This window comes from Chiloscyllium plagiosum, unplaced genomic scaffold (assembly GCF_037043375.1).
Source record: "Chiloscyllium plagiosum isolate Xiang-an unplaced genomic scaffold, Cpla_swu_hap1 HiC_scaffold_21, whole genome shotgun sequence".
Taxonomy (NCBI): Eukaryota; Metazoa; Chordata; class Chondrichthyes; order Orectolobiformes; family Hemiscylliidae; genus Chiloscyllium; species Chiloscyllium plagiosum.
The window spans coordinates 28,276,634-28,303,805 of record NW_028270159.1 but is presented as its reverse complement, the minus strand read 5'-3'; the positions used below and the strand labels follow the sequence as shown (position 1 = coordinate 28,303,805).

General features: G+C 37.6%; 1 protein-coding gene across 1 annotated transcript in view; it reads left to right on the top strand.

Annotated features, from left to right (window-relative positions):
• Window positions 1-17,529, top strand: part of rabgap1 (RAB GTPase activating protein 1) — a 196,353-nt gene extending 178,824 nt beyond the window's left edge. Inside the window, exons 22-26 of the mRNA XM_043720124.2 lie at window positions 4,831-4,935; window positions 5,782-5,865; window positions 7,467-7,538; window positions 13,537-13,734; window positions 15,712-17,529. Of these exons, the coding sequence (XP_043576059.2) occupies window positions 4,831-4,935; window positions 5,782-5,865; window positions 7,467-7,538; window positions 13,537-13,734; window positions 15,712-15,834 (582 nt within the window). The 3' untranslated portion in view covers window positions 15,835-17,529. The remainder of the gene's footprint in view (window positions 1-4,830; window positions 4,936-5,781; window positions 5,866-7,466; window positions 7,539-13,536; window positions 13,735-15,711) is intronic.
• Window positions 17,530-27,172: the final 9,643 nt, after the last annotated feature.

The window sequence follows — 27,172 nt, the reverse complement described above, 5'->3', positions numbered from 1 at the left end:
GAAAAAAAATTATTTAATTGAGAATTTGCCAAGTCCTGGTCAGATTTGAAGTTGCATCTACACATTCATGCTACTGCACACAGTGTAGAAATTGGCTTTGCTCTGCCACAGGTTTCTCAGGATCTTGTATTAATATTGCTGTTATAAGTCAAGCTTATGATGCAAAGTAGACATTTTAAATTGATGTTCTCAATTGATATTTAAATTGATGAATTTCTTAGTCCTCCCCTCACTCCATAAAGGATCCAAAATGAAAATAAATCAGTACATCAGTATATTTTTACATGACAAAAATGTGTTACAGTTGAATACTTTTCAATAAGGGCATTGAGGTTATGTAAAATTTAATTCTGAAGATGTTTTTTGCTCTCTAAACTGAAGTCAGTTAGCCCAACAAGCATATGCCAGTGTTTGTTCTGCATACAATCCTAATCTGACTTTATTTCATTTCACCTTAACATTCTAATCCTTTCTCCCTTTTGTACATACCTAACTTCCTCTTGTAAAATATCAAGAGTCATCCTATCTCGCCTTACAATTGTATATGTATAGAAAATACAAAAGAAATCCATCCACTCTGTATTACCCAGTCTGGTCACTGGTAGATTGTTTTGCCTCCTGCCTTAAGTACTTGCCTGTTCTTTTGCCATATTCTTCTTTGCCAACTTTTAGTTTATTACTATTGCTTTTTTTCAAAAAGGCAGCAACAACTTACCAATTCAAATTCAAATATTTTGCCTTCTGTATTTGTTATTATACAACAGGCGTTGCATTGGTTCAAGAATCCTGTCATGGATTATCTTGTTAAACTATGTTAGTAATGTTATAATTCAAACAGTTTTAACTTTACTTCAGCATTCACATTCATACGTGGAAGCGTCTTACTGCTAGTCTCCAATTTAGTTTCATAATTCTACAGGAAAACCTGTCTGTTTGTGAAACAGTTGCATTTATTTCACTTTATTGTTACTATGTCATAATTGATTTGCTAAATTAATATTTTGATCTTATTTTGAAATCTCAGACTACTAACTGGTAGATTGAGTAATAAGATGTACAAAAATCAATTTATCCCCTGCAGCAAATTAGCATTTATCTCCCATGTTGTAGGTTAAGTTAACCCTTTCCTTCAGTTATTTCAATCTGTTAGTTTAATATCTGCCACATCACTTGAATGTTAATCAGGATAAGTTAACTTTCACTAAAACATCAGAAGGTACTTGAAATAGTTCCAGCATAGCCACAGTGGGCTGAAAAGTCTTGTGTTGCAAAATTCTAAATACTTGTCAGTGATGGTATTTTACTCATGATTTGTTTTCTTTTTCAAATGGATCTTTGTTTAGAATATTACCTGTGAACCTAGCATCTTCCGGTTACTGAGTCCCAGAGTGTGGGTTTAAGCTTATTTCACAAACAGCTTTAAAGTCCTGTAATTCTAGAGGACCTCAACATTCAGATATTATAATTTGAGAAATTAACACAAAATTGAAAGCAACTATGGTTCATTTAGAAGATCATTCTGAATTGCTAACTTGGTGTGTCTAACTATTTTGTAGCCATTCCCAATGTGTGTTAGACAGAGTTGAAACATCACCTAAATAACAAAAAAGAAAATCTGCTCTTGGGCCGCAGTTAGTTTTTTTGTTTAAGGTATGCTTCTTGTTCACTTTGTTTCTGATTCTGGCATTGAAAGTTTAGATGCTTTATAATTGGTGCAATCAATAAATTACAACAATTCAGTTTTATCTACAGGATAAAATGTCGTCATTCATTTTGCGAAACAGTAGTTGAACAAGAAAGATCAGTTTTCACAAAGTCTTGCTTATTAAAATCAGTGCCTCCTTTTTTTTTAAAGATCCTTGTATAATGTCATACTTTCTTCTGAAGTTAGAAAGGTCATGAATGCCCGGTCAATAAATAGCTAATATGGAAATGTTGAGAGTAGAAAATACCTTCCATTAGTATTTCTCATGTAATCAAAGAAGGAAACGTGTTCCTATAAAGTCATGAGACTGTTAACTAAATTTTAATTTCATGGATTTGAAGGCATATTATTTACCTCCTTAGGAAATGGCCTGAATGGAATGAAACAGTAGGGATTAAGGGCAGGAAATTATTGAAACAACGTGGGTAGTGGTGTCTCAAAGGTCTGTATTGTGGCCTCAATTGTTCTGTACTTAGTGATTTAGGTGATGGGATAGAAAGCCACACATGTATTTGCTAATGATATAAAGTTGGACAGTATTGTCACAGATGTGGATAGAATGAGAGTAAATGTGAGGACAACTGAGGGCACTTTCAGAATGCTGCAGATCTTGAAATGGCTTTCAATTTTGACTTAATTTCATAAATTATAATATCTGGATGTTGAGATCCTCTAGATTTGTAGGACTTTAAAGCTGTTTGTGAAACAAGCTACAGGTATACAGGTGACGTAAAATGACATGAGCAGATACAGAAAAGCAAAAATGCCAATGCACTACCTGGCTTTATATCTAGAGGCATAAAATGCAATTGTGTATTAATCACAAGTCCTTGGTTAAAACACAGCTTGAATACTGAGAGCATACTGGCACTATCCTTAGGAAAGTATATTGGCCCTGGGTGGTGCACAGTATAAATTTGCCACAATGCTGCCAGCCCTCTAAAGGATATATTGTAAGAAGAGATTACGCAAACAAGGAAATATTCCTTGGATTGTAGAAATTTGAGGTGATTTGATAATAGTGGGGTAAGTAGTCTTGTTATGGACTTGAGTATAGGGCTTGTTTTAAACTTTCAAATGTGAAACGAGGGTACCCTTGATACAAGGGTGGTAGAAATTCAGAATTCCGGAAACACAACATTGCTGCATCAACAGCTAAGTTTATTGCTGAGGTTTAAAATTGTGTTAACCACAGTTATTAGGCGTTATGTGCAAAGCATGTGGAATTGGGCTGGAAATCAGATAAGATCATTTTAATTGATGGAACAAGCTCAAGGGACTAAATGACCTATGCTTGTTGCTATTTTTTTTTAAAAATGGATTCTGGTTGTTCTCACTGCAATTTCACATAATTACATTGAATTTTTATTGAAGCGATAAGGTATCAACTCAAGTAAACTACATCCTATGTAGGTCGTAAAGCATGTCATGAGATCTTCGTGTCAAATATTTTGGTTATTGGATTCTGGGGAGTAATTATCTTGAAAAGACAGGCACCTCATTTTGGCAGTATTAATTTAGTTTAGCCATTTGATTTAAAAATTTAAAAACTTAAAAGTCATGGAGATGTTTATGGCACAGGAGGAGGATAGGAAGAAAAGTCTTGAGACAATACCATAATGAGAATTGCAACCTTCAGAAAAGAAACTTATAGCATAAGATATGATTGTGGTCATGGCGATCATTTAAATGTGAACTTTGCTTTATGTGTATCCCTGGTCTTTAGTATTGTGTTATATATATTTATAATATAGTTCATTGAGGTAGTGGTGTTAAATTATGAGGAAGGGCTGCAGAGTCTAGATTTCTATTCTCTTCAGTCTAAAAAATTGAAAACTGATCTTGTTGAGATATTTAAGATTAAATGGTTCAATTGTGTAGTAAGAGAATTTCTCTTCATTCCTCTGGTGCATGAATGCAGATCAAGACGGAAGAAATGTAATAGGTGAATCAACAAGCGCTTCTTCAAGCAAAACGTCATTTATGTGCTAAACCCTGTTCCCTGGAAAGGCATTAAGAGCAATTATTAGAAAATTTTCATGCTAAGATTAATAGATTATTTTTGAGCACTGGTAATAATGATTATGGGACCAGTGTGAGTTGATACTCATCTTTAACTTAACTATGATCTAATTGAATGGTGGAACAGCTATGCAGGTATGAATGACCTGGTGTTCCTATGTTAACCACCCTAATATACATTTGAGCAAAAAGCCCTCAGTTGCACTTTGGTTTGTAAAGCAGGGTTTCTTTGTGTGCAGTGTTTAAAATTTTATGGCTATGCTCCATTGTATGAGTAAAGAACATAAAGAATAGATATTGCTGAATGGATAATTTGACCAAATAAGTTATATACCTACTAAAATAAATGTACCTTCACTTACTACGAACAACGACAGAAGCTTTTCCAATGAACTCTACTAACAACTAAGCTAAACTTATACAGTACACTTTGTTTTTTAGTTCAACTTATTCCTCACTTTTGCAGAAATATTCTTCATGGTTCATATGTGTATGTTTTGGAACAGATTTGTTCAACACCAAACCAGATTTAATATTGTAATTTCCAGAATTATTGCTTTATAATGGCAGAGTTTAGTTAATAGAAAAGTAATGAAATTATTTTCAGAGCTGTTGGAAATGAAGGTAAGCCCTGACTAATGGAGACAAACATGTAATACAATATATCTGGATAAAATATAAGAATGGGAGCAGAGATTAAGCCATTGTGCTCTGCTATTCAATCATTGCTGATAGGTTTTTCAACCCCATTTTCCCGTTTTCTGCCCATAACCTTTGATCCCTTTGGCGATCAAGAATTTATCAATCTCTGTGTTAAATGTACTCAGTGACCTGGCCTCCACAACATTCTATGGCAATGAATTCCACATATTTCTCCCCTCCCCCATCTCTCTGGCTAAAGAACGTTCTCCTTATCTCTGTTCTGAAATATCTTCCCTTTACTCTAAGGCTGTGCCCTTGGGTCCTCTTCTCTCCTGCCAATGGAAACATCTTCCCAACATCCACTCTGTCTAGGTCATTCAGTATTCTTATTGGATCTATGAGAACACCACAACATTAGCTTAAAACCTAAATTAATGTAGATTTGTTTACTTATTTGGCAGGCAGAGGAGAAAGCAGATGCATTAAATAAAGAGCTGCTCATGACCAAACAGAAGTTAGTTGATGCAGAAGATGAAAAGAAGAGATTAGAAAATGAAGCCACTCAGGTAATTAAATTATATTTGTCTACATGTCATATTGTTCATTGGGTTAAATGGTTTTTATTTAAACTCTTGGTGAGAGGTGCTCTTAATATTTTATAATTAATAGTTTATAGAATGGGATTTCCAAGATCCTGGTCTTGTTTTTTTCTGTTTGTAGCCAAGATAGACATGGGCAAGAAATTAAATTTGGATTTAGCATCTCCAGATCAGAAATAGGAAAATAGTGCACGATAGTTCCCCTTGAACAGCTCTAAACACCCCATGTTGATGATATGAAAGCATAAATGCTTGGTATTGAAGTCCTTTCAGTTGACCAAGATAAACACTTACTAACTAGACAAGCAGTAAAGATACTTGGAAAGCTGATCAGTGTGTCACTGGTACCCTATCTAATTACTTGCAAATTTTGAGAATGAAAATTGGGGGCAGTGTTAAAAATAACAATACTAACTAGAGGTAAATTTTGCATAAAAGTATTGTCTTTTTGATCTTGTTTCTTGAAATAGCATTTTAAACATTGATTGTACGCTTTTTTATATATATTTATATACCTTTGTAAATGTCCACACCTTTTCTGATAGTACTCCATAAAACCTGGAATCACAATCTATGAAGGAACTTCTCCAGTGTTGTTTAGGAACTTAGCAATTTTTGATTCAGTCAAATTTGTTCCATTTTTAAAAAACTCTGCTAAACATGAACAGTACTGTACTGTTGTCTAGATATTCGACTTTGCATAGTACCAGTAAAATTGCATAATGGCAGTTTTCTCTGTCCATAAATATTTTTAACTGCGCATACTACCAAAGTATCAGGTTTTAGTTCTGTACCTGTTTCTGTCTTTCACAGCTTAAGGAGATGTGCCGGAGAGAACTCGACAAAGCTGAATCGGAAATAAAGAAAAACAGTTCGATCATCGGGGATTACAAACAGGTCTGTAAGTTGCAAGGATTTTACTGCAGTCATTCATTGAAGTCTGGCAGGTTTATATTTATCATGGAAATAAATTATGCCACTGATTTCTGTTTGTTCAGAGGCTTCATTTACAGACCAATGAAGAGTACTGTCTGAAAGAAAACTTGCAGCATCCATGAAAATGTTTTTTTGAAATATAAGTCTAAATAGCAAAAATCTGAAATACAACATATGTACCACATTTATCCAGTGGTTCCTTCAGCATCAGGAGAGGTTAATATTCTGGGTGAATAATGTTCATCAGAACAAGTTTTGGTTTTTCTCTCTCATTTTCTTTTATATACTCCTGCCTTTCTAATCCCTGCTCGTCATCTGGGAAGTGAGGACAATCTGTGTTGTATGTTTCCTTGGAACCTCTCTCTGTGATTTAGATAATGGGAGAATAAATTCTACCATTTTAGTTGTGTGCTATCTTCAGACCACCCTCCATCAGTGGGAGCATGCCATATTCAATCGATTTGATAATGTAGTGGTCCAAAACTAGATTTTTTTGTTTAAATTCTATCATTGGTCTATTTGCTGTCTGGTAGATTGTGTGCTCAAATTACACAAATAACTAAAAGGATAATTGTAAAATACCAATTATTCCCTACTGACCTTGAGGGAATGAAGCCTGCTTTGGTCGACACAAGATTGCCCACATTACCTAGCTATCTTTTGATAGCTTCAAAAGTCGCTTCAGTAGTGTTGAAGGCTTTCAAGAAGAAAGCACCGCACCATCGCCCCAGGATAGATAAGGATGTGTAATCTATGTGGCCTTGTCACTGCCATCCTCATCTTGAAAAACTTGTCTTTTATAATATCTCACAATCCTTCTGAAAACTGCTTAAATTAAGCCGATGATTTCGCGAATGACAAGTCTCCAAAGTAACTCTTATGTCCAGGAAGTTTTTATAAATATAGAAGCAGTTGTCAGCCCTAGATTTTGATAACCTTTTGCTTAATTTGTATGTACTTTTTTAAACTTATATAATATTTTCATGAAAACTCTTGTGTTAATGCATTGGGACATACCAGTGCAATTTAGGAGCTAATCTGTAGCTATCGGGCATTCTCGTGATCCAAATGTTTGTAGATTCCTCCAAATGTTTACAGATTCAGGCTGTTGATATTTGTTTGCTTTTGATAAGATTAAATCCCTATTGTAGTTTTGTATGTAAAATGTAATATTTTGATTCTACGGGAATGCAGAATTGTTTCTGCTTTTACTTTGCATAGATCATTTCAAACATTGACATAGTTTAAAATTAAAGTGTATGAAAAGCTGCATGAAGCTGTAGTATTTTCTGTCTATCTCTCTTTCGCTCTTGTGTGCTCTCTTTCTCTCTTGTGTGCTCTCTTTCTCTCTGTTCTGTCAGCGTCAACACTAAACATTTGAGTTTATCAAGTGTATATATGTCTGTAAATTGAATGACATCTTCAGAATGTATTTTTATTAACTAGTATCTGCTGTAGTTTGTTAGACTATTGATTTTTAATCTTGCATGCAGTACATTGTACACCTTCCTGACCAAGTTATATTATGTTTGTTTTACTGAGTCTTTAATATCCTTTTTCAGATCTGCTCCCAACTGAGTGAGAGGTTGGAAAGGCAGCAGTCGGGAAATAAAACTGAGTTGGAACAAATTCGGGTGAGTCTTTTTTCAGCACTGCAAGTTAACTTCTGATGAATAAATGATCAGATATCCATGATTAGTTTTGTTTTGTGATAAGGAAATATAAAAAAACCAACTTGCAATTTTGATTTAGATTTAAAAGAAGTAGCACTGTCTATTAGTCATAAATGGTGATTATATAGGTCTGAAACCATAATTACTCAGCAAACTAATTCAAACTGTGCCATTAGCACGAGGTGCACTGTGGTAGCCAAGTACTTTCCGGTATTCCGCAACAGAAGACTTTAAGGCTTCTTTATGACTGGGCACACAGCAAAGTTGATGGCCTGTGCCTGTGGTGAGAGCGATGAAGAACTTGAAAATGAGGAAGACAAGAGAAAAATTTGGGCCCAAGGTTTTAAGATAAAAATGAATGAATACAGTGTTGTCAATAAATCCAATTTAAATTAGTGTAGATACTTGTAAAATTCTAGCAAATTATGGAACGATCTGATCATGTTAATATTCAAAATCAAAAAGTGTAACAAATTTAGTTACTGTCGCTCAATTGTGCATCTATTATCTATAGAATTGGTGATACCAAGCAGAATAAGTGTTGTGAAACTACTCTTGGATACAAGTTCACATGCAAAAATGAAAGAGTCTAAATATCCAAACATTTTCTTAGTTCTATTTATTGATTCTTGTTATGCTTGCTAAGTGTAGCTCTACTTTATCAGCCTTCTTGTGGAGGACTATTCCTTTCCAGAAAGTAGTTGGAAACTTGCATCTTTTCACATTTGTTTTGTCAATCTTACTCAATGGTGCCCTACATTTCCAGTCAAATTACCACTTAAACCACATGAAGTAATTAGATTAAGTTAAGAAGGATCTATTCTGTTTCCCCCATGTTAATTCTTCTGCAAAAGGAAACCACTTTCTAAAAACTATAAATGGTCTTGAAAATGTATAGACAAATTACATTTTATGCGAAAATGCCCTTTTTTGTTTGAACAGTGACATTAAGGTATTTATAGTTCTATGCTTAAATGAAATATTAAAGCCTACATTTTGAGTAAAGTAGGCATGTTTTAAAGATTGTATAATGTTCCTGGAGTCTGATGCACTAATGCTACCTGAAGCCATTTAGTCCCCATTACGTAAGATTGTTCCTTTTGATTTTATTTTGTGTGATACATCTACAATATTATAGGCTGGGCCATTGACCTCTGTTGTTTTCAGGACCAAAAACACTTAAATTTCAGAAATTTTAGAAAAGTATAAATTCATTCAAATTCTAAATATCACACCAAAGAGGAAGATGAGTTATAATGAAAAGATTTCCGAAGTCATGAATGTTGTGGTCATTTCGGAGAAGTGAATAGAACAGGGACAAGAATGGTTATTGCAGGTTCTGGGATTTAGATGTTTCAGTAAGAACAGAGAAGATGATAGAAGAGGGGGAGATGTGGCATTGTTAGTCAAGGACAATATTACAGTGGCAGAAAGGACATTTGAGGACTCGTCTACTGAGGTAGTATGGGCTAAGGTTAGAAAAAAGGAAAGGAGAGGTCACCCTTTTGGGGGTTTTCTATCAGCCTCCAAATAGTTCCTGAGATGTAGAGGAAAGGATTGCAAAGATAATTCTCAATAGGAGCAAGAGTAACAGGGTAGTTGTTATGGGGGCCTTTAACTTTCCAAGTCTTGACTGGAAATACTGTAGTTTGAATACTTTAGATGGGTCAGTTTTTGTCCAGTGTGTGCAGAAAGGTTTCCTAACACAGTATGAAGACAGGCCAACAAGAGGCGAAGCCACATTGGATTTGGTTCTGGGTAATGAACCTAGCTAGGTGTTAGATTTGGAGGTAAATGAGCACTTTGGTGATAGTAGGAGAAAATGAGGGCTGCAGATGCTGGAGATCAGAGCTGAAAAATGTGTTGCTGGAAAAGCACAGCAGGTCAGGCAGCATCCAAGGAGCAGGAGAATCGACGTTTCGGGCATAAGCCCTTCAGGCCATTTCTGCCGATAAATTCGAACTTTGGTGATAGTGACCACAATTCAGTTGTTTACTTTAGCGATGGAAAGGGATAGTAAGTACCACAAGGCCAGAGTTATAACTGGGTCAAAGGCAATTATGATGTGATTAGGCAAGATTTAGGATGCATAGGATGGGGAAGGAAACTGCAGGGAATGGACACAATTGAAATGTGAAGCTTATTCAAGGAACAGCTACTGCGTGTCCTTGATAAGTACGTACCTGTCAGGCAGGGAGGAAGTGGTCGAGTGAAGGAGCTCTGGTTTACTAAAGAAGTTGAATGTCTTGTCAAGAGGAAGAAGGCGGCTTATGTTAGGATGAGACATGAAGGCTCAGTTGGGGCGCTTGAGAGTTACAGGTTAGCCAGGAAAGACCTAAAGAGAGAACTAAGAAGAGCCAGGAGGGGACAGAAGTTGTTGGCAGATAGGATCAAGGAAAACCCTAAAGCTTTCTACAGGTATACCAGGAATAAAAGAATGACGAGAGAAAGATTAGAGCTAATCAAGGATAGTAGTGGGAAATTGTGCGTGGAGTCAGAAGAGATAGGAGAAGCGCTAAATGAATATTTTTCATCAGTATTCACACTGGGGGAAAGAAATAACGTTATCAAGGAGAATACGGAGATACAGGCTACTGGACTAGACAAGATTGAGGTTCACAAGGACAAGGTGTTAGCAGTTCTGGAAAGTGTGAAAATAGATGAGTCCCCTGGGCTGGATGGGATTTATCCTAGCATTCTCTGGGAAGCCAGGGAAGAGATTGCAGAGCCTTTGGCTTTGATCTTTGTCATCATTGTCTACAGAAGTAGTGCCAGAAGACTGGAGGATAGCATGTGTTGTCTCCTTGTTCAACAAGGGGAGTAGGGACAATCCTGATAATTACAGACCAGTGAGCCTTACTTGAGTTGTGGGTGAAGTGTTGGAAAAGATTATAAGAGATAGGATTTATAATCATGTAGGAAGAATAAGTTGATTTGGGATAGAATGGGGTAGGTCATGCCTCACATACCTTTGAGTTCTTTGAGATGGTGACCAAACAGGTGGATGAGGGTAAAGTGTTTAATGTGTATATGGATTTCAGTAAGGCATTTGGAAAGGTTCCCCATGGTAGGCTATTGCGCATAATACAGAAGCATGGGATTGAGGATGATTTAGCAATTTGGATCAGAAATTGGCTAGCTCAAAGAAGACAGGGCAGTGGTTGTTGGGAAATGTTCATCCTGGAGTTCATATACTAGTGGTGTACTGCAAGGATCTGCTTTGGGTCCACTGTTATTTGTCATTTTTATAAATGACCTCTAGATGAGGGCGTAGAAGTTAGTAAGTTTGCAGATGACATAAGGGCAGTGAAGTTGTGGACCGTGTGGAAGGATGTTACAGATTACAGAGGGATATCAGTAAACTGCAGAGCTGGACTGAGATGTGGCAAATGGAACTTAACGTGGAAAAAAGAGAGGTAATTCACTTTGGAAGGAGCAACACAAATAAAGAGTATTGGGCTAATGGTAAGATTCTTGGTAGTATATATGAGCAGAGCGATCAAGTGTTCATGTACATAGATCCCTGAAAGTTGCCACCCACATTGATAGGATTGTTAAGAAGGCATACGATGTGTTAGGTTTTATTGGTAGAAGGATTGAGTTTTGGAGCCATTTGGTCATGCTGCAGCTGTACAAAATTCTAGTGCAAACGCACTTGCAGTATTGCATACAGTTCTGGTCACTGCATTATAAGAAGGATGTGGAAACTTTGGAAAAGGTTCCGAGGTGATTTACTACGATATTGCCTGGTATGGAGGGAAGATCGTCTGAGGGACTTGAGGCTGTTTTCGATAGAGAGAAGAAGGTTGAGAGGTGACTTAATTGAGACATATAAGATAATCAGAGGATTAGATAAGATGGACAGTGTGAGAGCCTTTTTCCTTGGATGGTGATGGCTAGCACAAGGGCACATAGTTTTAAATTGAGGGGTGATAGATATAGGACTGATGTCAGAGGTGGTTTCTTTACTCAGTGTAGTAGGGGTGTGGAACCCACTGCTTGCAACAGTAGTAGACTTGCAACTTTAAGGGCATTTAAATGATCATTGAATAAACATATGGATGAAAATGGGGTAGCGTCAGATAGATGGGCTTCAGATTGGTTCCACAGGTCAGCGCAATATCTAGGGCCGCAGGGTCTGTACTGAGCTGTTATGTTCTATGACCACACAGCTTCGTAAATGAGCCATCACAAAAGGAGCTTGCAAGTTATTTTATAGTGGAAAGTGTGGGCATAAACCTTCAGTGGCGACTCCTAATTGGACCAATGAATCTGTCCAGAGAATAGTTAATTGTTCAAAAGCCAAAAGGCAGTTATTTCTTTCAGACCCAGAATTAGATTGAGAAAGATGAGAGAGAACTGGAAATTTGTTTGGCTGAGTTATTGGTGGAGATGAGGCGACGTTCAGGAGTGACTGTCTTCCTAATCCAATCGCTGCTGATATACAAAGTCAAAATTCACTTGTGTATTGCCAGTTAGTTGAGATTTGACTGAGTGATTGACGCCATTGAAGCCATGTTCTAGGGAGGAGCAAATGCCTTTGAGCTTTGATGAAAATTTAGAGCGAAAGAAGAGTTCTTCGAATGTAAGTTCATCAAGTCATCCCTACAGCCTGAAGCTACAAATGTTGCATTTTGGGATTAATGATTCTTTCACTCAGTGTGTGAATAAACATGGAAAAACACCAGCTGTAGCGTGAGCCTGCTGTTTACTGTAATTGGCTTGAGTTTTTCTGTCTCTCTTTCGTCACAATGTTGCTCAAAAATGCGGGTGTCTTGTAAAGGGAAACCATTGCAGGAAGTAAACTTCCAGTCGAATTGTGTTTTACTAAATTAAAAGAACAGATCACTTTATAGTATAAAGTATTGTTTTACTTCTGGCAATATTAAATGATGTGTGATATTCTTAGCATTTGTGAGTTTGTATTCAACTAAGGAAATTTCTATTGTCTAGATTGCTTATATTCCTGTGCATTGCATTAATTTTAATGGGTAATGCAGCATTAACAACTATGCAATATTGTATGGTTGAAACTGTTGTGAAGACTCATGTTATCATAGAAACTTGGATTCTGAAGTAGAAGGATCCTGTATTGTGTAATTTTGATTCCTTTGAGTGTAAGTTTCATTTTAAATTCTGATTTAAAATTTAGTTTTGTTTTAAATTCTGAGAGTCATGCTGGGATTTGTGATACATGAGGATTTAATGAGGGCTTACATCATTTGAGTAAAGCTTGAGGTGAACAGTTAGTATATTCAAAGTAGGACAGATTTTTAAACAGCTGTCGCTGAGCAACAGAAGTCCAGTAGCAGGAGAGAAATATCCAGAAGATCATTGTGTGTAATTTCCATCAGTGCAAAAAGTTTAGCAATTTTTTTTAAAAGAAATAGTCAGATTTGAGCAAGGATTTGGAGAAATCTGATGGTGTATGAGGGTATGGAAAACACCTTGGTTTACTCTGAAAATGATTAGAAGTTGATAAGACAGCTTCAGAAACCAGTTAGTGAATAGAAGACTTTGAAATGGAGAGAGGGTGACCCCCTCACTGGGTTTTGAATACCTGTAAGGGTGTTATTGAGAATTGTGGGGTTGAATCCTTAATTTGAAACAAAACATTTGAAATATGTCTCGTATTGTGTAATACAGCTAGTGTTCTGTTAAACTTTATTGCCAGCCTCTTGTGAATATGTTCAGTGACTGACCACCAGAAAAGAAAATGTGGTCAATCACACTGATTTTGCTCTGGAATCTGACTGTCTAATATTATCTTTAGCTGGGATTATAACACAACATACTCAGTGCAGCATTATTTTAAATCACAACAAGATGGAAAATAGAACGATTAACTTAGAGTATGGTAAAAATAATTCTCTCTCAAAGCCTCAGTCAATAATTGTATTTTATACGAACAGAAGTGATTTTATTACAGAGGTAGTAATTATATATTTTTTTGATTCAGCAAAAGGTTGAAGGCTGCGATCGCTGCAGAGAGTTGTTCAACAAGGAGGGTGCACTTAAAATTCTCAGTACTTCTAAGAATACCTCAGATGAATATCAAGATAAAGAGAAAGCCTTATTGAAGAACCAACTGAGGGAAATGGAGCTGGAGCTGGCTCAGACCAAACTGCAGTTGGTGGAGGCAGAGTGCAAAATCCAGGTGTGTTTCATCAAAGATCAAAAGAGGAAGGATAAAATGTAAGCGGGTGGCTGCGCATTCATTTAATAATGGGGTTAATAATCTGCATCTTGGTAAAAGGAGGTCAATTTCAAAATTTGCAGATTATACAAAACTTTGAAAGGTTGGTGGAATGGGCAGACAAGTGGCGGATGTAATTTAATGCAGGAAGAATGAAGTGATTAATATTAGTGGGAAGAATGCAGAGCTAATATGAAATGAATACAATTCTAAAATGGGTGCAGCAGCCTTGCGACCTAGATGTGTATATGTGTAAATTGTTGAAGGTGGCAGGACAGATGGAAAGCGTAGTTAATTAAGCATATAATGTGCTGGGTTTTATAAATACGGCATAGAGTTCAAAGGCTGACAAGTAGCTCAGAGGGGAGAAAAGCTGAGAGGGAATTACAAGTTCAAACATGAGTAAATGAGTCTGACAGAGGAACCATAGGCTAGATCCGAAATAAGTGAGTTCAGCAAGGCTAAATGAATAATAATTTTTAATGCAAGGAATAAGATAAACAAGCTATGGGCACAGATAGGCACATGGGAGTATGATAACAGTGTTAAAACCATGATTTGGTTGAAAGATGGGCAGGATCGATGGCTCAACATGCCAGGTGACAAGATATTCAGATGAGATAACAGGATAGAAGAGGTGAGTGTCACAATAATGACGAGGAAATCAGTTATCACAGTGAGGAAGGATGTGTTCCTTGGAAAGATCCTCAAGTAAGACCATATGGACAAAAGGCATTAATACAAAAGGAGGAAAATAAAGTTAGATATGTACTGTAAGATACAGTCAGTAGCAGATCACATGTAAATACATTTCAGAGAAATGTAAAAATAATGCAGTAGTGAAAGATTTTAATGACTTAGATACTCATGGGACATTGTGTATGAGGCGGGAGGAAGCAAAATTATATATTGGGTTTACTAGAAGTTTATACTACACAGTAAGCCTAATGAGGAAGGGCGCAGTTAAGATAGGGCAATTTGAACAATGACCTTGGAGCAGCTACTTTCAGATTTTGTTTAAATTCACTCTTGAAATGTGGGCGTTGCTGGCAGGCCAGCATTTATTACCTGTCCCTTGAGAAGATGGTGGTGAGCTGCCTCCTTGAACCAGTGTAATGCATATGCTGCAGGTAGACCCATGATGACCTTGGGGAGAGAATCCCAGGGTTTGACCCAGCAACAGCGATATATTTCCCAGTGAGTGGGTTGGAGGAAACCTGCATGTGGTGGTGTTGCCAGGTATCTGCTACCCTTGTCTTTCTAGATGGTTGTCTGTTTTGAAGGTGGTGTCTAAGGATCTTTGGTGAATTTCTGCAGTGTATCTCGTAGATGCTATTGAGTGTGGGTGATTAAGGGAGAGAGTCTGGCTGGGGAAACATGGACTTGATACTGTCCAGGTTAAAGCAGCCCAGTAATTGGCCCACTGTCCATCACCTTCAATATCCACTCCCTTCACCAATGCACAATGGCAACGGGGTATACCATCAACACAATGCAATGCAGCATCAATACTTCGATAGTACTTTCAAACCCGTGACCTCCACCACTTAGAATGATCAGAGCAGCTGCATTTAGTTGATGCGCCACCTGCAAGATATCCTGCAAGTTTCTCACCATTCTGACTTGGAACCATATCACTGTGCCTTCACTGTTACTGGGTCAAAAACCTGGAATTCCAAAACACAGTAGGTGTATGTGGACCACATGGGACTTCAATTCAAGAAACCTGTCTTTGGAGATGGGCAACATGCTGGTCTAACCAGTTACACCTGCATTTCACAAAAGAATATTTTTTTTAAAGATGTTATCTCAATGTAGGTTATTGCTGCTTATTGAAGTTTCCAATGGACCCAAACTGTAAAATTCTGAACTACTTTTGTAACAAAATTCAAAATTAACCTTCAAGATCAATTAATTTATCTGGATTTTTTTTTTCAGGATCTGGAGCATCATTTGGGTCTAGCATTAAATGAAGTTCAAGCAGCAAAGAAAACCTGGTTCAACCGAACAATAAGCTCCATTAAAACAGCCACTGGTGTACAGGGAAAAGAGACTTCATAAGAAAGTCATCTGGGTCAGTGAGGCAAAAAAACAAATACCAATCCTGGTCAAAATGTGCTCACTTCTGATATATACTAGGGGACCAGAATGTGTTCTTGCAAATACAATCTGTGGATTAACATGGTTAACAGCTCCCAAAAAAAAAGAAAATCCATAAGCAACAGCTTTTACCTTTTTAGAGTGGTCTTTATACTGCTGATGTTTAACACTCGCCAGACCTGTGCTACAGTAGTTTTGGCTCTATTCTGTTCTCTTGAGACAAGCGGACACTCCATTCTACTGTCTCATTTGAGACTTGCACAACTCGAGGTCAAATTTAGGTACCAGGATAACAAGCTCTTTCCACTTGAAACAAAAAAAATCTAACCGTTAACTTGAAATAATTTCTGATTTTGCATCTTCTGTATACTCTTTTTGATATCAATTTGTCTGTTTTGGAATCAAAAAGTTGGTAAATAAGCAAAGGAACACAGCTCCACGGACAAGCTGAATTCAATGTAGTTTTTAACATAATCTGGGTTTCTAGTGGGGAGTCTGTAGAATGGAGACCTTTGCACCTTATATTATCTATTTATAATGGTTTATGTTATGCTGTTAGACACATCTTTTGAGAGTGTCTGAGGGGCACTGATTTGTACATAAACGTGAAAGTTTGTTTATTTTTTAATTCTGCTTTATTTTTGGTTTCCTAATGCTGCCTGGTGTAATATTTTAGCTCAAGAGCTGATGTGTCTATGTTAGTGCTTTGTCTGAATGTCATACCACTCTTCTATTTGTTTGATGCCAAACGTATTGTAACTTCCTCAACATTACGTGTAGACATTGTGTTAGACTAAGGAAATTAGGGTGAACTGTGTATACTTTATGGATTGAAATATATACTGGTATAAACTACTGAGTTTGATTTCTCTTTTGTCTTTTTGTTACGACTAAGATTTAATGTTGCAATGTTCACCAGATGTAAATGGAATACTAATATGTTGCCTGGCTCCGAGGTCTTGTTGATTCTCAAAAAGGTTGCTATGCAACAGATTTGGTCCAACGGGCAGGTCTGTTTGGCGTGAGTTATCGAGTTCTTTTTTTAAAGACCATGTGGTTCTTTCTGGAATAGTAGTTTTTCAGACAAAGACCCTGTTTAGGGACTGGAGTAAGAGGTTTCTTAGAATATTTTAGAACTAGAAGTGGAATGATTCTCCTATAGACTACAGTATGGGCGATAATGTCACCCTAATTGTTAAAACAGCTTACTAATGTTACTGGGTTCTACCTTGGCCAGACGATTATCAGAGATTGGGGATACTTATCATGTCAAAAATCATGATATAAACCTGTGTTCTACCCCTGTATTTGGTTACTACGCCAACAGACTGCAACGCTGGCCTGCTAAATTGTGGCTTTTATGTGAGTAACCCATGTATCACAATGTACTCAACTCTCATTAAATTGCACAGTTTTTAAATAATCCTTCAATTTATAAGAGTCTTTATCATGCCATGAAGAAGTTACTTTGTTTAGCATGATTTTTGTTCTATGCAGAGTTTTGTAAAGGTCTACACCTGTATAGCACATTGGAGTCTCCACAATGAACAAACTGTAGCATCAATTTCTAATCTTTAAAAACATATGACTGTTATCTTTGAGTAATGTTCATTCCTAAAGAAAAGCTGTAATTGATCAAAACTTCAAGTTTTCTGCCCTGCTGAATGGAAGCCAATGTTTGTTGCCAGAGCAGGATGGGTGTAAAGAACATTGAACAAGGATATTCTAGATCACACTTATATCGGTTCCATCTTATCCATGGGAACTTATAACTGTATTACCTGAAAATCATTGCGTATATTGGAATGTATGACCAGCCATTACTTAAATGGGAATCAATGTGAACAATTTGAGGATGAGAAAAATCATAAGCATAGACTTTCACTCTTTTTATTTATGGGAATTAACATTTGAAAATAGACGTAGTGTGGGTCTTTCAAGAAGAAATATAAAAATGATTATTATTATTACACGTTTTGCATATGAATTTATACTAATTCAGATCTGTGATGAGTGCAGGAAATTAATGTTATCTGGTCATTGGCATTGGAGTAGTGGAGCTATAATTGATTGACACAGTGGGATTCCAGTGGACATAACACAGGAGTGGTGCAACTCAATTTATATGCAGAAATCTGACAGGAAATTTCCGGCTTATAGTTGCTCAACCGCACCGTTAGGTGGCCACATCAAGTTGAGCAAATAATGCCCTTCTATTGATTTTGGGTGAAGTCATGTAAGGTGAGCTAATGTTTGTATTGTTGACTGCAACTAACCTGTTAACCAGTATTTCAGAACAAAAGTGTTTCCTGCCAATTTTCTGTATTTTGAGACCCTTAACATAGTACATGAACAGAAAAGTACTTCCACAAAAGCAGCTACTGCTTGGATGTTTGAAATCTGAAATAAATACAGACACTGCTGTAAATAATTAACTCTGGCAGGATTGCTGTAGCAAGAAAGTTGTTTCAGATTGATTATCTTTCTTCAGCATTGTAAAAGAAAATGGATATGGAATGGGTTTTAAGCTCCAAAAGCAGAGAATAGGCAAGTGGTGATGAAAAACATACAGTATGTGGAAGGTTTGAAAGCAATGATGAGGGATAATGGTGTATGGTCGAAGAGGATTGTAACAGAGCAATTAAACCAAAATTGTCTTGATTTGGTGGAAATTCATAACAAAATCATGACCAACAATTTTCTGAATAGATGTGTTTGGTGGTTACATATCTGAAATTGTTGAAGTCAGTGTTGAATCTGGAAGGCTGCAAAGTGCTTAAGTGAAAAGTTGATGTGCTGTTCCTCAATTTTACATTAAACATCATCTGAATATTGTAGAATGCAAGGGAAACTGCAAAGGAAGATAGCAAATTTCAGTAGTAAACAATCCAGAAGCTCAGGGTCACAGCTGCAGACTGAGCTAAAGTATTCCCAAAGAACATTCATTGTTTTAGAGGGGACCACACCATGAACAGTGAATGCAATAATAAATTGACCTACAAGTACATTTGTGTCACCTGAAAGGAATGTTTGAGGCCATGGACGGTGGGAGGAACAGTATCTTTCAGTTAGGCACAGTCCAGCCTTCTAGATATAGATTGCAAATTATATGAAGCTTCAGTATCCTTGGTGTATAAACTTCATCATTTCTGAACGATCCCTGTTTGAGTTTTGTCGAAATTCAGAGATATTCGCTTTGTTGGAAAACAAATGGAGATAAATTTTAATTTTGTTGTCAGTTCTGTGTTGGTCAACATTTGAATGAAATGTGTATTGGCTTATACTAGTTTGTGCAGTTGATTAACTAAATTATTTTGGAAAAGGTTGGGAACTGTATACAACTGGCAAAAATCCCAAGAATTAAAACATGATGATTTGCTAACAAATGATAATGCTTTGGTTATGCATATCTGATTAACATGCACCTTAATTTTTGAATAGAGAATAAACATAAGATTTGTGATGAAGACCTCAACTCGAGAGAGTTGTCAATTCTTGATTGCTCATAAGTAGAACATTGCAAGTTAAAGATTAAAACAAAAGCCAAATACCAAACGGTGTGAGTGTGTTAGTCTACGTTTACATAATCCAACTGTTGGAACTGTTGCATTTTTTTGTTTCTACTCAAATAATGCATTGGAGAATGCATCAGGAATGAACTGTTGCCTCTCAGGCCCAGGGATCCTGGTTCGATTCCAGCCTTGAGGGACTCCGGTTCCACAGATTGAAGATGTGCAGCTTAGGTGAACTGGCCATGTAAAATTATCCATAGTGTCCAGGGATGTGCAGGCTATGTAGGTTAGCCATGGGAAACGCAGGGTTGCAGGAATAGGGTTGGGGATGCTCTACTGATGGTTGGTATGGTCTCAATGGGCCAAATAGCCTGTTTCCATGCTGTAGGGATTCTGTTATCCGTGGATGATGAACACTTGGCAAAATCTTTGGTTTTAAATTTACTTTACATTTATTTTAAATTGAAATCTTTGTTTATTTAACAATCAGGGCTCACTTCAAAAAGAAAATCCCTGTCTCCCAACCACCCCTACATACCCACCTTTCTTGTCAACTATTTTGAGCAACAAAATAGAGAAAAAACAATCTGTTCCCCTTGAAGATCAATGTTATTCCTCAGTCCTTTTTTCATTATATTAATCTTTTTTCATGGCATATACTGTGGGATTGTTAAATACTCATTGCAACCTGTCCAATATATTGTAAACTTTAACCTAGCTTCTGCAACCTTAACTGCTCTGAACCTTTTTTTTGGTTCTTGAGTGTTGCTTGTGATTAAAGTTCTGCCCTCTCGTGTCTCGCTGAGCAGTGTAAATGCTGGTCATTGTGTTATTACAGACTTTCAGAACCTTGAACAAGGGTCAGCAAGTCAAACTGACAGACTCCAAGGTTTACAGGACAAAAAAAGTCCCTTTAACCCACTGAAGAGGAAACTTTTCTTCTCATCTACTCTTGTCTATGTCCCTCACAATTTTATACATCTCAATCGTATTCCCCTTAGTCTCCACTGCTATGAAAAAATTCCAGTCTATCCAATCTCTCCCCATAACTGAAACTCTCCAGCTTAGTCAACATCCTGGTAAATCTCCTCTGTACCCTCGCCTGTGCAATCACACCCCTCCTATAATGTGGATAATAAGAATGTGTAACTGCTCTCAATACTCCAACTGTGGCCTAGCTAACATTTTATACTGTTCTAGCATAACCTCCCAGCTCTTAAATTCTGTGGCTCAACTAAAAATGACAAATAGCCTATACGTCCTGACACCTTAAGGTACCGGCAGTTAATCATTAAACTCTTTCAGACACACTAACCATAACCCACATGCCACTAAATACACAGTAAGGAATCACACACATTACATCATATTATTGATTCAACATGAGGTTAGAGAAGTTCACTGTACTACTTTGGTCAGTAATAACACAGTGATGTCATTAAAAAGTATTATAATTCCATGTAAAATGGTTGGAGTAAACTAATTTAATCTGGAGAAATGAGTACTCAAGTTTCCATCTTGATGAAAAGAACATGAATTTTGTTGTTTTTAGTGATGCTTCAGAGCTAACCTTCCTAATGCAACAGTGTGGTGACATGGGAAAAGCAGCTTCAAACCATGCTGTGCCAGATACTGTTGTGATATGTCAGTAGCTGATCTTCTTTACCAGCCTGTACTGCTCCAACTTTGTTCCTTTTCCTGACCAGACATGCTTACACTGACACACCACTGATACACAGGAAGTTGAGTGAACTACACTCAGCTGTTGTTGGATAACTGTCTGTATTTACTTTTTGAATCTTTGATTTCTAAATGTTATTTTCACCTTGCAACAACTTAAGAAATACCATGTATTCCCCAAAGAAATTTATTTAGTGTCAGCTTAATGTGTTTGAATCACAAAATATCAGCTCAATTTCAGTACCTGAAAAAATTATCTCAGTTGGTTTTTAGATGTTGGGTTGAGGGCACTGCAAATGCTGTCCTTTGGATGAAACAATGAACCAAGTGGATAAATTCACATTTTCCTACGCAAGAGTTCATCTGCAAAAATGTTTGCTCATTTATTTAACCCTTCTGTATCCCTTCGCATCTTCGCAGCTTACTTTCCTTCTTACCTTGGTGTCATCAGCAAATGTCATGATTTGGAGGCGCCAGTGTTGGACTGGGGTGTACAAAGTTAAAAATCTCTCAACAGGTTATAGCCCAACAGGTTTATTCCAAATAAATCAGCAAATGTTACAGTTAGATACATTGTTTGTTCATCTAAGTCAGTGAGGAACACAAATAAGTCTAATTCCTTTCTTTGTAGTTAGATTAGATTACATTACATTAGATTACTTTACAGGGTGGAAACAGGCCCTTCGGCCCAACAAGTCCACACCGACCTGCCGAAGCGTAACCCACCCATACCCCTACATTTACCCCTTACCTAACACTACGGGCAATTTAGCATAGCCAATTCACCTGACCTGCACATCTTTGGACTGTGGGAGGAAACCGGAGCACCCGGAGGAAACCCACGCAGACACGGGGATAACGTGCAAACTCCACACAGTCAGTCGCCTGAGGCGGGAATTGAACCCGGGTCTCTGGCGCTGTGAGGTAGCAGTGCTAACCACTGTGCCACCCACTATGGAGTGACATTTTTCTTAACCTTATTTTGGCATAAAGATCAAGTAAACCATCAGGTCAGAGGCATCTGACCTCCTTACTCCTTTTCCTTACTTCCCCAAAGCCTCTGTGTTGTCTACAAGGCACAAGTCAGGAGTGTGATGGACTGCTCCCCACATGTCTGGATGAATGTAATGTCAATTACACTTGAAGCTTGACACCGTACATGACAAAGTAACCCTCTTACTTGGCTTTGCATTCTCAAACATCCACTCTGTCCACCACCAACACTCAGTAGTAGCCGTGTGGATTAAATACAAGATGCACTGCATCAATTAGCCCAGGCTTCTTAGGCAGCACCTGTGAAACCCACAGCCCACTTATATCTGCTGTCCTTGTCTTTCGAGATTCATGGGAGTACCATGTCCTGCAAGTTTCCCTCCAAGTACCTCATCACTCTGACTTGGAAATATAATTTTGTTTTTCCAGTGTCGCTGGGTCAAAATCCTGGAATTTCCTTCCTATTGACATTGTGGACATACCTATAGCAAATGGACAGCAGTGGTTTGAGAAAGCAGCTGAGTACTACCTTCTCAAGGGGAACGAGTGACAGGCAATAAATGCCTACACCCCATGAATGAATAAAAATATCACAATAAATCCTACCTTTTGATTGCAACACAGAGACCCTGAATTTCAGAATGGCCACGATTAGTTATATCTCAGTCACTGCAATAAATGTCTGAGATCATGAACTGTAAAACAATTAAGGATTGATTCATTCTTTTATCCCTTGGTGTACTTTTGTATTGAAATGCTGTATTGCCATTTTTCTTTGTGGAGCTATCTCAAATCACAGTATGGGGCTGCTGAGTCATGACGATCAGGACAACTGTTCACAAACGTGAATAGAAAAGCTTGGAATTGTGAGACAAAGATTTCCTGTTCATGTGCAAAATCACCAGATTGCATAACATGCTAAATTAGGCTGAGAACCCATTTAGATTCTTTATATCTTACCTAATCATTGTAGGAATCAATAACTTTTTTTTTCCCTAATAACTATTTATCATTTCCGTTGTTACAACAAAAGATGCAGGTTCAAGTAGTCAACCTTGTATTAAAAATTATCTAGTACTTAAAATAGAATGTAACAATATATTAAAATAAAGTTAATTGCAAAACTGCAATATACGACTTAATCTGATGCTCAAGGCCTGAACGTCCTTTCTCCATCATGAGGTGAATATTTTTCCAAAGTGGTGATCTTGAGTTCACTACATTTTCCAAAAATGTACTTGTGAAATATTGGCAGTGAAAGTTACAAAATTGTTAACTTCATATTGCTTGTTGGAAACAAAAGCTAACAAGGCACATGCAATGCTTACCCAGGAAAGACAGATAACACAAAAGGCCATTTCTAAGGAGTGTTAGAAATGATAATTATATGTTTAACGTTTGTGCCTATTTCTACATGGAAGTAGAAATTAACCCAGCTTCCTTAGACAACACCTTCCAAACCCAAGACCACTTCCATCTATAAGTTAAAAATCACACCACCAGGTTATAATCCAACAGGTAAATTCTGTGTCATATGATCCTGCCCTACTAGCTACCTGACGAAGGATCAGTGCTCTGAAAGCAAGTACATCCAACTAAATCTATAAGACTGTAACCTGATGTGTGATTTTTAACTTTGTCCATCCCAGTCAAACACTGGCACCTCCACATCATGGCTTCCATTTAGAAGGACAAGGGCAGCAGATACATGGAAACACAACAACTTGCAAGTTCCCCCTCCGAGCCACTAACCATCTTGACTTGGAAATATATTTCCATTCCTTCACTGTCACTGGATCAACATTCTCAAATTCCTTCCCTAACAGAATTGTGGGTCAACCACTGCAGATGGACTGTCATAGTTCAAAAAGGGCTCACCACCACCTCCTCAAGGGCAACCAAAGACTGGCAATAAATGCTAGCCTGCCAGCTATGCCCATACCCCATGAATGAATATAAAAGATCTGTGTGGGACTTGCAATGATTTTCCAAGGTATTGTCCATACATTAAAGTTACATTAAAGTAACAAACATACATGAATAAGACAAGAGTTCTGATGGATTAGCTAACTCACATCTTTTCAGTCCTGATTAACATTTCTATTTTAATGTTCTTTTATCTGGTGCTGTATGTATTTGCTCTTTTTCATGTTGAATTAAAATGTTTCACTCTGCACTAGACAGTAGGCTATGCCCTAAGTAGGTGTTCATGCATAACAGGAACCAATGGAAATCTTATCCGCTAGCCTGCAATGAATAATGGAGGTGTAAGTAGAGACAGAGATTCTGCAGCCTCACTTAATTATCTTTGACAGGTAGGAGAAAATGAATTAGAATGTGTCCTTACAGCATGAAAGAAGCCAGATGGAATTCACAATAGAGTAGGCTGCGCAAGATGTGAGACAGCAACCAATCAAAATAGACCAAATGACAATTCAATTCTTTTCCATGTCTCAGTAATTGATAAATTGAGTTGCTCGAAGGGCAGAGCAGGTATTAATTTCTTTGACATCCATGTGTGAGACAAAGATCAACTTTTCCTTATCCCTTCTCTCATACAGCTTTAGCCATTCAATTTAGATATTTTCCCCAATCAACCTGTTCAGAAATGTTATACACGTCTCTGGAGCAGGTAGGACTTGAACCAGGACTTCCTAGTTCAGAAGTAGGGACATTATCACTGCCATCAACAACTCAGTTTACCTTGATTTCAACTGTTCCCAGCTGACAGTCTCCTGGATACATTGTTCCTTTGCTCATGCTCACACTTATTCTAAACAACAAAGATAACTCCAAAGGGGGCACAAAGTTAACAAGCAGGTGGACCAATTTGGCTTCATTAGGGAAGCCAACACAGGTTTGTTAAGCACACGTATTTACAGTAGCTAACATTTTGTTTTGAGGTAAGCAGGATGGTTGGTGAGGGTAGTGTTGTTAATGTAAGATACACAAACTTCCAAAAAGGATTTATGAACATGCCATAAAACAGACTTTTCAGCAAAACTGAAGACTGAGGAATGAAAGAACAGTGACTACAGTTGGTTGAGTGATAAGAACCAGAGGTGAGTGGGAAATCATTTCATTTTGAGCTGGGCAAGCGATAGTGCAATTGCACAGCTTTTCTTCATCAATATAACACCCTAGATTTGGGTGTGCAAGATACCCTCAAAATTTACAGTTGGCATAAAGTTTGGAAGTGTTGTGAATTGTGAGGAGAACTGTCTTGGCCATCAAGAGGACAAAAGACAAGCTCGTGAAATGGCCAGACAGGGGTAGATGAAGGTTAGGGCAAAGTGTAAAGTGATATATTTCGGTAGAAGGCAAAAAAATTTTAATAGAAGTGCAGCAAGAGGGGTCTGGGGGTATATATACACATCATAAAAGTGACAATGCAACTTGGCAAAGCTGTTAAAATGGCACATGGGATTCTGCCCTTAATAAATATAGAAATTGAATCCAAAAATATAGAAGTTATGACAAAACTTTTTAAAACATTGGTTTGGTCTTAATTGGAGTATTGCATCAAATTCTGAGTTCTACTGTTTTGGAAGATGTGGAAGTACAGCAAAGATTTACAGACAGTGGTTTCAGGGATTAGTGGTGTTAGTTGTGTGGGTACTTTGAAGTACTGGGATTGTTCTCCTTGGGGAAGGAAAGGTTGAAAAGGGACTTTGTAGGGGTATTCAAACTCATGAGCAATTGGCACTGTTGATACAAGGAAACTATTCTCATTGGCAGTTGGATTGATAATGTGGGTGGCACAGTGGTTAACACTGCTGCCTCACAGCGCCGGAGACCCAGGTTCAATTCCTGCCTCAGGCGACTGTCTGTTTGGAGTTTGCACATTCTCTCCGTGTCTGCGTGGGTTTCCTCCCACAGTGCAAAAATGTGCAGGTTAGGTGAATTTACTATACTAAATTGCCCATAGTGCTAGGTGAAGGGGTAAATGTAGGGGATTGGATCTGGGTGGGTTGGGCTTCGGCGGGTTGGTGTGAACTTGTTGGGCGAAAGGGCCTGTTTCCACACTGTAAGTAATCGAATCTAATATAACTGGAGCACACTAGCAAAAGCCTCAAGAGCGACACGAGGGAAAACAACAACCAGATAATATCACAATTACTGCTTATCGATAAAAGTTGTGATAAAAGCTCTTCAATTTTTCTTTAATTGAATTCAAATTCCCAACCTATCCTGGTGGATTTTGAACTCAGATTGTCCTGGCTTTATTAGTCTAGGTCTTGGAATTATGATCCACACAAATTGTTACCAGGTGACCTGAATGTCAGGACATGTGATATACTCAAATATCCAAGGGAAAGAGCCAACATAAATGATCAATTATACAGTATAACACTAAGCTAATGTGCCAAAGTCAGGTGTCCTGGCTGAGTGGTGGACCTTTGGAGTGATATCCTGCATTTTATTGGATTATCATCAGGAGATGGGGGAGTTTACAGGAGCTTGGCCTTCTTTAAAGCTTACAGCTGTAGGAAAATGACTCCTTCAGTAAATTGGGCAGCGGACCCAACAGCTACATGACCCGTAGACACATAGACTTCACAGTTCCTATTACATTACAGAAGGGACTATTGTTTCTGACTGGAATATGTTATATAATAACTGTACCCAACAACTTTACATATCAACACATTGTTTTGATCAACGTTCTGAGAACTAATTCTTTTAGAAATATATCCCGTTAGCTTCCAAGAGGTAGAGATTTTTCATTCTATTTCCTATGGTACACAGAGATATTTAAATGAGCATAGAGGTCTACAGAGTTATGAGAGAAACAGATAGAGTGGATAATTAGAGGCTTCTTCCCAGGGTGGAAAGGTCAACTGCAAGAGGGCACAGGTTCAAGGTGAGAGGGAGATAATTTAGTGGGTAAGCGTAGGGAACATCTTTTACACAGAAGTGGTAGGTGCCTGGAAAGCATTGCCAGTGGAAGTGGTGGAAGCAGGCAGGCATAGCAATGTTTATGGCATATCTTGATAGACATATGAACGGGAGGCGATCAGAGGGACTCAATAGATCATGAGTCTAAATAGATTTGATTTATTGTAGTCACGTGTACCTAAACAGAGTGAAAAGCTTTGTCTGCGAGCTGTACA